General features: G+C 45.4%; 1 protein-coding gene across 1 annotated transcript in view; it reads right to left on the bottom strand.

Moving 5' to 3' along the window:
• The window catches only part of slit3 (slit homolog 3 (Drosophila)), a 443,755-nt gene that overhangs the window by 179,586 nt on the left and 251,541 nt on the right, over window positions 1-12,628 (bottom strand). Inside the window, 1 exon segment of the mRNA XM_036969807.2 lies at window positions 6,916-6,987. Within this exon segment, the coding sequence (XP_036825702.2) occupies window positions 6,916-6,987 (72 nt within the window).

Here is a 12,628-nt window from a genome sequence, read left to right on the forward strand (position 1 = left end):
CACACTACATATAACGTGACAGGACTCCTCCACCTCACCCACTAAACCATGCTAATACACTATATATAACGTGTCAGGACTCCTCCACCTCACCCACTAAACCATGCTAACACACTACATATAACGTGTCAGGACTCCTCCACCTCACCCACTAAACCATGCTAACACACTACATATAACGTGTCAGGACTCCTCCACCTCACCCACTAAACCATGTTAACACACTGCATATAACGTGACAGGACTCCTCCACCTCACCCACTAAACCATGCTAACACACTACATATAACGTGACAGACTCCTCCACCTCACCCACTAAACCATGCTAACACACTACATATAACGTGACAGGACTCCTCCACCTCACCCACTAAACCATGTTAACACACTATATATAACGTGTCAGGACTCCTCCACCTCACCCACTAAACCATGCTAACACAATCTCCAGTCACATCACAACCAAGTCCAACAATGTATTTTAACAGTTCAAATACACAACACAGGGATACGTCCAAAGGCAATATGCAACGAGGCGGGATGGAGGGGCGGTGGGAGTGGTGCCATTTGGTGTACCATGGGTCTTTGTGTGAAAGAGGTGCTTTCCCTCACCAGCGGGTCCAAAACATCATTAAAGTCTATTCATATTAAAGAGGTCATCAGTAACCTCCAAGGGAAAGAATGCATTTGGTAAAATAACAGTAATAAAGCAGAATGCAGTATCAGACAAGCCTGGGGAATCACAGTATTAACACAAGGAGTCTATGTCTCTATTCAGACGGTTATGGAGTTACTAACTCACTCTAGTTGGAATAAAGAGGTCCCGGCCAACCTGTCAGGAAAATGCAGAGTGCACACACTGAAAGATGAGTGTTTGGCATGGACGAGGGGAGGGGCTGTCGTACGTGGTAATGTGAAAACTTCTTATCAATGTGTGATGACGTGGAAGTAACCTTGAGATTCTGTAGCAAGGAAATGTCTCAGCTGCACTTCCACTCATAAAAAATGACAGACCCTGGTCGGACGGTACAAAAATAAAGAGAGTAGCGTTCATTGAGAGACAGATATTTCTGTACAAAAAGTGGTCATAAAATATTCAGCACTCTGGAGAGTGCAGCAGGAGGGGGGAAGATGGAAGACGGACATGCACCACTCTGGTAAGAACACGAGGGTTTCCAAATATGACCTGCAGGCAAGTCTGAAATGCTCTTTGGCTTCTCAAAGAGCATTTCAGACTTGATTAGGTTTGGGACAACTTTAACCAATGATTTAAAACTTTCTACCCCCAAACCTACCAATCAATTATCATTTATATCATACTATAATTCATATTTCATCATGATAGTTTCTAGTTCTCAATAGTATCATTTTACTCAGTAAAGATGAAAAATAAAATTTAGCACCAGTAAATTAAGGGGAACATTTGCTTAATCAGTGTTCTAATACAATGCTACTATTTTGATTAATTCAAATGTGAAAATCTGATTTAAAAAAACAACAGAATTCATCTGCCTGATGCAACTCACATTTGACAAGTATCTTCAAGGAGATCTTGAGATAAAAAGCGGAATTTATTATAATCAAATGTCCTTAGAGCTGAAACCCTCCTATGAATAATCATCAAAGAATCAGTGGCACATTAGCCCATCTATCCCCTCCACCCATCTATCCCCTCCACCCATCTATCCTCTCCACCATCTATCCCCCACCCATCTATCCCCTCCACCCATCTATCCCCCACCCATCTATCCCCTCCACCCATCTATCCCCTCCACCCATCTATCCCCACCCATCTATCCCCTCCACCCATCTATCCCCTCCACCCATCTATCCCCTCCACCCATCTATCCCCTCCACCCATCTATCCCCTCCACCCATCTATCCTCTCCACCCATCTATCCCCCACCCATCTATCCCCTCCACCCATCTATCCCCTCCACCCATCTATCCCCTCCACCCATCTATCCCCCACCCATCTATCTCCCACCCATCTATCCCCTCCACCCATCTATCCCCCACCCATCTATCCCCTCCACCCATCTATCCCCTCCACCCATCTATCCCCTCCACCCATCTATCCCCCACCCATCTATCCCCTCCACCCATCTATCCCCTCCACCCATCTATCCCCTCCACCCATCTATCCCCTCCACCCATCTATCCCCCACCCATGTATCCCCTCCATCCATCTATCCCCCACCCATCTATCCCCTCCACCCATCTACCCCCCACCTATCTATCCCCTCCACCCATCTATCCCCTCCACCCATCAATCCCTTCCACCCATCCAACCCTTCCACCCATCCAACCCTTCAACCCATTTATCTCCCCCAGCCAACCATCCTCCCACCAGGCTGTATGTTGTCCCACCATGCAGTGTGCTCGGCTGGCTCCAGACCTTTCTCCATCTCATTGAGATGCAAGGCACGCCCAACATTAGAAAATGTCCGAGATAACTTTGAAGTCATTAGTTCAGTCATTACCACAGTTATGTTAAATCCAAATTACAATTCATCACCAGAAAGAGCCAATCGTTTATTTTGTGTAACTTGGCAAGCGTTAAACTGTATTCAGTCATTTGAAGTCACGGAGCTGCACTCATTATGGAAGCCTATTTAGCGTTAGTGCCCTCCACTAAATCAGTTCTTATTCATTAGCAACTTGAGGGAATGCTTAACATCTAACAGCGAGTTGACGTGATTGTATAAGTCATTCTTCTCAGGAGAAATAAGCTAAGGCTTTTGTATTTGTTATTTTCTATGTGAGGCAGCCATCTATGCATCAATAGGAATTAACTATTTTAAATGACTTGTTAAATCTGATGTCAGATGCTGTTCTTCTTTTTGATTTCAAGTTTAATGAACATTGTGATTAGAAACATAAAATGTGTCCACCACCCCGATTTCTGTTTTTAAAAGGCTATTTGGTCCCAATATGTTGTTGAGATCAAACTACAAAGGAGAGCTGATAAAACTGACACTTTTATTGACAGCTTCAATAAAAAGCCGTCCATCTGACTGTGTCTGGGAAATAATTTGGTCAACCAGTTTCCATTTTCGTACATCAAAATGACCCATTTTCTTTGTTGGGCTTTCCCTTCCCAGACAAAACACATATTTCCTAATATGCAACAATGTTGTTCTCCACAATATTCATCAAAAACACGGTGGTCTTACAATCTGGAAGAATCTGGAACAAACACGGCTGGTCACGGAGAGTTTGTTACATCAATGATACATTATCTTTGCTTGTCCGTCTTTTACCGGAGGCTCTTGTAGAGGGCACCGATAGTTGCCCTGCCAGATCAAATAGAAGAATACATTAAAGATACCCAGAACGGTAAGATTTTAGTGCAGTGATACCAGTGATACAGAGGTACAAGTGACACAGTGGTACCAGTGATAAAGTGATACCAGTGACACAGTGGTACCAGTGATACAGAGGTACCAGTGATACAGTGATACCAGTGACACAGTGGTACAAGTGACACAGTGGTACCAGTGATAACGTGATACCAGTGATAAAGTGATACCAGTGATACAGACGTACAAGTGACACAGTGGTACCAGTGATACAGAGGTACCAGTGATAAAGTGATACCAGTGATAAAGTGATACCAGTGATACCAGTGATAAAGTGATACCAGTGATAAAGTGATACCAGTGATAAAGTGATACCAGTGATAACGTGATACCAGTGATAATGTGATACCAGTGATACAGTGATACCAGTGATATAGGTACCAGTGATACAGAGGTACCAGTGATAAAGTGATACCAGTGATAAAGTGATAGCAGTGATAAAGTGATACCAGTGATAAAGTGATACCAGTGATACAGAGGTACCAGTGATAAAATGATACCAGTGATAAAGTGATACAGGTGATACAGAGGTACCAGTGATAAAGTGATACCATTGATAAAGTGATACCAGTGATAAAGCGGTACCAGTGATACAGAGGTACCAGTGATAAAGTGATACCAGTGATAAAGTGATACCAGTGATACAGTAACACCAGTGACACAGTAACATTAGTGATACCAGCGTTACCAGTGATACCAGAGTTGCCAGTGATATCAGTTGTACCAGTGATACCAGCGTTACCAGTGATACCAGCATTACCAGTGATACCAGTGGTACCAGCGATACCAGTGACACCAGTGGTACCAGCGATACCAGTTGTACTAGTGATACCAGCGTTACCAGTGATACCAGAGTTGCCAGTGATACCAGTTGTACCAGTGATAACAGCGTTACCAGTGATACCAGTGATACCAGTGGTACCAACGATACCTGTGGTACCCGTTGTACCAGCGATACCAGTGATACCAGTTGTACCAGTGGTACCAGCGATACCAGTGATACCAGTGGTACCAGCAATACCAGTTGTACCAGTGATACCATCGTTACCAGTGATACCAGCAATACCAGTTGTACCAGTGATACCAGCGTTACCAGTGATACCAGTGGTACCAGCGATACCAGGTTCTCATCTATGAGTTCAATTCAAAGGCTACAAGACAGCACACGTACAAATACTCTGGCTATCTACAGAAATTGACATCTTCTGCACCATGGACAGGAACCAATTGTAATTTCAATTCACCACTGTTACACTGGGGAACAGATATAGGCCTGTGCATTAAGACACATTCAGCTCCCGTATCTATTCAGAAAATGTGTTAGGTACGCCACCATACAATTCAACACTTTGTTTTATATTAAAAGAGAGAAAATTGCTCAAAGAAAAAGCCTAATCTACCAAGAGAGCATGACCTAATTAAAATTATGGGTTTCTATCACAGCACCTTCCTGGTGCTCCAGTCCAATTATCTATGTTTCAGCTGCATGGACATATGGTGGAATTAGCACCTTTAAACCACATGTATTTACATCTTCACATTCTCCACTAATAGACACTTTTGTAATGGGCTGTGGTCGAGCAGGAGGAAGTGCTGTATTACTAATAAAAACTGAATCCACACACACTGACATTTATGCCTGGTGTGGTCAGCCAACTCTAACGCCATCTCATCTCCATCATGCCATTTTTTTGCTGTGGTCATAAAACCATCACTACCTTCTCTAAGAGCTGAGGCAGGGCTAGGACATGGGGAGGAGGACACTCAAAATGAACAGCCAGTCCAGCTGAAGCAGGGCTGGGACAAGGGGAGGAGGACACTCAAAATGAACAGCCTCCCTGCTCTAACAGTGCGGTTGACAATGGCATTTAGTGCCCTGCCGATGAGCTGATGGATGGGGTGGTGTCTGGGAAATGAAATCCCTATCTTTCTCCCCCAGTTATGTTGTCCTGTCCTGTGCTGTCCTATCATATTCATTCCAGTTCTTCTCCCCAAGGCTTTACCTTTGCAGAGGCTGGAGGCTGGAGGGTTGGAAGACTGGAGGCCTGGAGGTTGGAGAACTGGAGGTGCCCCCAGTGAACTCGTCTGCACCAGGACATCACCGCCTGGGTGCTGCAGGGGCATGTACCTCCCTCCCCTGTAACCCAGACCAGGCAAGACCAGACTAGACCAGTCCAGACCAGACTCGACTGGACCAGACCAAACTGCACCAGACCAGACTGGAACAGACCAGACCAAACTGGGCCAGACCGGACCAGACTAGACCAGTCCAGACCAGACTCGACTGGACCAGACCAGACTGCACCAGACCAGATTGGAACAGACCAGACCAGACCAAACTGGGCCAGACCGGACCAGACTAGACCAGTCTAGACCAGACTCGACTGGAACAGACCAAACTGCACCAGACCAGACTGGAACAGACCAGACCAGACTGTACCAGACCAGACTGGGCCAGACTGGACCAGACTAGACCAGTCCATATCAGACTGGACCAGACCAGACTGGACCAGACCGGACCAGACTAGACTGGACCAGACCAGACTGTACCAGACCAGACTGGGCCAGACCGGACCAGACTAGACCAGTCCATATCAGACTGGACCAGACCAGACTGGACCAGACCGGACCAGACTAGACTGGACCAGACTGGACCAGACCAGACTAGATTAGACCCCCAGAAACAGCCTTAGCCTCAGTAAGAGTTTCAGATGCAGTACAGCAGCAGCTCACCAGTGTCTGTCTGGTTTAAAGCTTTACACTGTGTGCACGATGCCAGACACAAGCTACAGTAAACCTGTGGCTCATTCAATGAAGTAAGCTATTTCCTGAATATTCTTGGTTCTCTAGAGGAAATAGTGTATATTACACCACAGTAGATGACTGCAGAAACAGTTTTAACAGGCAACAATGCACAGAGAGAGGATGCTTGGAAAAGTGACCAACAAATACAACACCTGGCGAGGCGCTAGCTAGCAGCTTAATGTCACAATGCAGCACAGAATGACAATGACAATAAAACCGTGGTGGTCACACAGTCGATACGGAGAAACACAAGGCACACAGCGGACGGACTAACACCTCAGGAGGGTGATCACTGCTGTCGCTAGCAGCATGCACAGGTAGGTACGCCGCGCTGCTGCAGCTTCACATCCAACACACTTTACCCTTCAAAGACATTCAACAGAAAACACACAGGGAACAGAAGACAGAGAAATACAGTGAAAAAAACAGAAGAGAGACAGTAGAGAGTTAGAGAGATAGAGATATAGATAGAAGGATATATATATATATATATATATATACATATATATAGAGAGAGAGATAGAGAGATAAATAGATAGAGCAATAGAGATATATATATATATATATATAGAGAGAGAGAGATTGAGATAGAGAGAGAGAGACTAAGATAGAGAGATAGAAACAGACAGATAGTGAGAGAGATAGAGAGACATAGAGATAGAGAAAAGAAGAGAAGAAAGGGAAGAGCAGGATCGGTCCCTGCAGAAGAGAGGAGAAGGAGAAGGGTATGAGGAGGAGGGGGACTCACAGTATCTCCAGATCACGGAGGGCTCGGAAGGCTCCATCTTCGATGCAGCTTATGTGGTTGCTGTCCAGTTGCCTGCGGAGGGATGAGAGACAGGAGTCAGCGGAAGGTCTGTCTGCAGACGTGGGGGTTTAGGGTACTGGGGGGGGGGGGGGGGGGCTGCAGGAGGAGGAGTGCCAGTGGCTGAGTATGGTGAGGGAGGTGGCTGGGAGGGGCTGAAGGTAGGTAGCTACTGGCTAGCCAGTGGGCGTACAGCACAAACTCAGATCTCAGCCCTCACCTCTGCCTCACCGCAACCTGCCAGGGAAGGAAAGGACCAGCTGGCTAAAGTGGCCTGTCTGGCTGCAGCCTATCACCTCACTCTCAACACTGCCCCGTCTCAACACTGCCCCGTGAGTGGAGGAGAGAAATAGAGAGCGGGGGGGGGGGGGGGGGCAGAAGAAGCGTGAACAGAGGCTGGCTATAGCCCACCCCGTCTGTCAGCTCTCTATTAATTACATTGCATCCCTCCTCCTTCTCTACTCCCCCTCCTCTTCTTCTCCCTCCTCATCTTCTCCCCCTCTCCCTTTCTCTTTCTTTTTTTGTCAGAAAGGGAGTAATTTCATTACATTAGAGCAGCCAATCCATTACGAGCTTTTACCGACTCTGTCACTGAAACAATTTCATTAAAGGAGAGGGTTCGTAAATCAGCCCGGGTCACGATGCTGGACTCCCAGACGCTCAGAGCACTTCTTCCTCTTCTTTCTTTTCCTTTTACTTTAATTTGTAAGTCTCCCCCCCCCCCATACAAACCCCCTTCTCCCCACCCCTCCCCTCTCTTCTCTCTCTGCCCAACAAATAGGAGATGGATGGAAGACAAGGCAATACAAAGGGCAGACATCTAGAACGCTCTCCAGCTCCTTTATCCAAGCTTCTGTGACATTTAACCTGTTACAGATACTGTCTGCATCTTCTGCTCTGGGATATAAACAAGACTATATCTCCTCTTCTCTAATATCCTATACCCATCTCCTCCTCTTCCCCTATCTCTCTATCCCTAATCCCTGATACTTTACTTTGCTTTCGAGCTCTTTGTTTTCTTCTTATTTCCCTTGGTTCTCATCTAGTAAAGCAGCTGTTTCCTGACTGGTCGTTATCTCTTAGCAGAGGAGACCAGCCGTTTGGAAAGCGTCAACAAGAGAGGAAATGAAATAATCTAGGACATTATTTCATTACAATTTGGTATGAGACATTTACAATGAAAACAACCATCTGTGTAGAATGGAAACAAGCAAAGTTTTGGCATTATATATGCAGATAGGAGAATGACATATTGGAGCCATGCTTAATCTAATTTCATGATACATGTTGTCTTTATTTGAAATGATTTGCTAACTGGTGAAGCCTGACAAACCTTAGGGAGGAGTGATACTGTGATCAAAGCTAGGTCGTACTTCTGACTCTTTACCTCTAGTTTCCATTTTAGGAAACATCTTGAATCCAACTGGAAGGAGGCTATGTGTGTACAGTATGTGTGTGTGTAATGGGTGTTGGTGGTGGGCAATGACAGTCCCAAAATGAATTTCCTTCCATCTAATTACGTTGGCCTTTAATCATCCCAGTCATAAGCAGTATTGTCAGTTGCAAGCAGTTTGATGCCTCTACCTTGAGGAACATGAAAAGAAGAGAGAGAAAGGGGAGAGAGAAAGTTGAGAGAGAGAGAGATTAGAGAGAGTAGCGAGAGTAGGAGAGTAGAGAGCATAGAGAGATAGAGCGAGAGAGAGGAGAGGAGAGGAGAGAGCTGAGCTGCACTTTCTAAACTCCTGTCAAATGTGTATGACCATATTAGAGACAAATATTCCCCTCAGATTACACAGACCCACAAAGAATTCCAAAACAAATCCAATTTGAACAACTCCCATATCTATTGGGTGAAATAGCACAGTGTGCCATCACAGCAGCAAGATTTGTGACCTGTTGACACAAGATAAAGGCAACCAGTGAAGAACAAACACCATTGTAAATACAACCCATATTTATGTTTATTAATTTCCCTTTTGTACTTTAACTATTTGCACATCATCATAAATTGTGTGGTCCGTGCCCTGAATGCTGATTGGCATTTGAGAATATGTGGAAAGAACTGAAAACTGCTGTTCACAAATGCTCTCCATCCAACCTCACTGAGCTCGAGCTGTTTTGCAAGGAGGAATGGGAAAAAAATTCAGTCTCTCAATGTGCAAAACTGATAGAGACATACCCCAAGCGACTTACAGCTGTAATCGCAGCAAAAGGTGGCGCTACAAAGTATTAACTTAAGGGGGCTGAATCATTTTGCACGCCCAATTTTTCAGTTTTTGATTTGTTAAAAAAGTTTGAAATATCCAATAAATGTCGTTCCACTTCATGATTGTGTCCCACTTGTTGTTGATTCTTCACAAAAAAATACAGTTTTATATCTTTATGTTTGAAGCCTGAAATGTGGCAAAAGGTCGCAAAGTTCAAGGGGGCCGAATACTTTCGCAAGGCACTGTATCATGGCTAAGGGCTGTATCCAGGCATTCCGCGTTGCGTTGTGCAGAAGAATAGCCCTTAGCTGTGGTATATTGGCCATATACCACACCACGTCGTGCCTTATTGCTTAATTATAACACAGTACATAGCCATAATATGACATTTGAAATGTGTCTATTCCTTTAAAACTTGTGAGTGTAATGTTTACTGTTAATTTTTTTTAGGATTATTTCATTTTTGTTTATTATCTATTTCACTTGCTTTGGCAATGTAAACATATGTTTCCCATGCCAATAAAACCCTTTGAATTGAAATTGAATTGAGTGGGTTGCAAGGCTTTGATTACATTTCAAAACGCCTATATAGCTAGAACTAGCCAAGTGCAAACCAGCTGTAACATATAATGTATCCAGCTGTAATCAACTAATGGATACTGTAACGGCTGATTTCTTCCTCATCCTCCGAAGAGGTGTAGCAAGGATTGGACCAAGATGTGGCGTGGTACGTGTCCATCTATTAATAAGAAAAACTCAACATGAACACAAAATACAAAACAATAAATGTGAACAAACCGAAACAATCCCATGTGGCACAAACACTGACACAGGAAACAAACACCCACAAACAAACAGTGAAACCCAGGCTACCTAAGTATGATTCTCAATCAGAGACAACTAATGACACCTGCCTCTGATTGAGGACCATACTAGGCCGAAACATAGAATTCCACAAAATCATAGAAAAACAAACATAGACGGCCCACCCCAACTCACGCCCTGACCATTCTAAATAACGACAAAACAAAGGAAATAAAGGTCAGAACGTGACAGATACATATATAAGCCCCAAGCTCAGCAACCTTGCAATCAAATATGCAGAAGGAATTGCCAGTCAAACAGGGAGGAAAAAATAGAAAGAGCACCCAGAGACCCTAAGAGAAGAATTTATGTAATAAAAAGACAATTAAATCAAGGTGGATCTCTTCTTTTTCATCAAACGTCCAAATGCTTGGCATGCAGCCCTGCGCAAGGCAAACAGAAAAATCTTAAAATGTCTGGAAGCAAGACCATGAGACAATTGCATGTGGACACATCCCCAAAATGTAATATTCATATATATAATAAGTGAATGATGAAGTAAAAACTGACATGTCTCTACCAACAACGCCAGCAACTCCCAAAACCTGGGCTTCCAAACAGGAGGCCCACAGTAGATCACTCCCTCCCCTGTAGCTGGAGCAGCTGTGTGCACACCAAAAACACCATTGGTAAAACTAATCCAAATTAGCCTCTCCTTTCTTGAAGTGGAAATGACAGAATTCAGGGAGAACAAACAACAAGTACGTGACACTGTCCAGACACTGAAGGAAGAGTTGAGGCATTTCCAGGAAGAGAGTCGTGCTTCATTAGAACAGTTAAGACACAAGTTAAGACACAATACTGACCAAATGCCACAGTCCAATGATGTCCTCCAAGAGGATCTGTGTGAACTAACGGTGGAGCTGCAGCCAAGAGAGAGGGACATGATGCCCTCCGTCAGCAGCATCTGACCATGCCACCAACAAAGCAGACCCATCAGCCTGGTGGAAGCCCAGATACCCCTGATCCCAGTGCAGCCTTCACCCCATCTGCCTCACAAGCCTCTCAGCCTCTTAGGGTTCACCTTGACCCTCCAACCTCCCAGCCTACCCTGACCTGCCAACCTCCCAGCCTGCCAAAGCCTACCCTGACCTGCCAACCTCCCAGCCTGCCACAGCCTACCCTGACCTGCCAACCTCCCAGCCTGCCTTAGCCTACCCTGCCAACCTCCCAGCCTGCCGCAGCCTACCATGCCTTGCCAAACTCCCAGCAGTCCAGCCGTTACAGCCATTATTATAAGTCATCCTTCCCTCAGCAGCATACACTGTTTTGTACATAATGTTTCCGCCATTGTTTCCTATGACAGAAAAGAGCTTCTGGACATCAAAACAGTTATCCCTTATCTCCTTTCGATGAGGTACTTCTACTTCAATGAGTTGAAGGAGAAATACATATTGATTATCCCGGACCAGGCACTAGTCCCAGACAGGCGAAGACGATGCTCTAGAGGCCGGCAAAGGCAAGGTTGCACCCTGATGAGACTACGGCGGAAAATTAATAAATCGCCTCTACCGTCTGTTCTATTGCCAAATGTGTAATCACTGAAGAATAAACTGGACGAGCTCATTCAGAGACTATTCTATCAACGGGACATTAAGAACTGCACTATACTATGCTTCTCGGAGTCATGAATGAAAAAGAACATGGGTAATATACATTTTGTCATGTACTGTCATGTTGTGTCTTGTTTCTGTCCTTTCCCTTCACCCTGTCTCCCTCTGCTGGTCGTTGTTAGGTTACCTTTTCTCCCCCTCTTTCCCCCAGCTGTGCCTTGTCTCCTCCTAACTACCTCGTCACCCCTTTTCCCACCTGTTCCCTTTTTCCCTCTGATTAGTCCTCTATATCTCTCTCTGTTTCTGCTCCTGTCTTTGTCGGATTCTTGTTTGTGTTGTTCATGCCTGAACCAGACTATCGTCATGTTTGCTGCAACCTTGTCCTGTCCTGTCGGAACCTGCCGGTCCATCTGAGCCTACGTTTTGTTTTGTTATTAAAGAAGCTCTGTTTACGTTAATTCGCTTTTGGGTCCTCATTCACGCACCGTAACAGAAGAATCCGACCAAGAATGGACCCAGCGACTTCGGATCCTCTCCACTCAGCCGTCGAGATCCAGGGAGCGATGCTAGGCAGACACAAGCAGGAATTGTCTGCTGCTCGACATGCCGTTGAGACCCTGGCCACCCAAGTCTCCAACCTCACAGAACAGGTTCACCATCTCCGCCTCGATCCACCGGCCACTTCCAGGGCTTTCGAATCTCCGGAGCCCAGAATCAATAACCCGCCGTGTTACTCTGGGGAGCCCACTGAATGCCGCTCGTTCCTCACCCAGTGTGATATTGTGTTTTCTCTCCAGCCCAACACTTACTCCAGGAGCACTGCTCGTGTCGCCTACGTCATATCTCTCCTTACTGGACGGGCTCGTGAGTGGGGCACGGCAATCTGGGAGGCAAGGGCTGAGTGTACTAACCAGTATCAGGACTTTAAGGAGGAGATGATACGGGTTTTTGATCGATCTGTTTTTGGGGAGGAGGCTTCCAGGGCCCTGTCTTCCCTATGTCAGGGTAATCGATCCATAACAGACTACTCTA

The sequence above is a fragment of the Oncorhynchus mykiss genome, chromosome 25, assembly GCF_057628025.1.
Source record: "Oncorhynchus mykiss isolate SJ-2025 chromosome 25, ASM5762802v1, whole genome shotgun sequence".
In the NCBI taxonomy this organism is placed as follows: domain Eukaryota; kingdom Metazoa; phylum Chordata; class Actinopteri; order Salmoniformes; family Salmonidae; genus Oncorhynchus; species Oncorhynchus mykiss.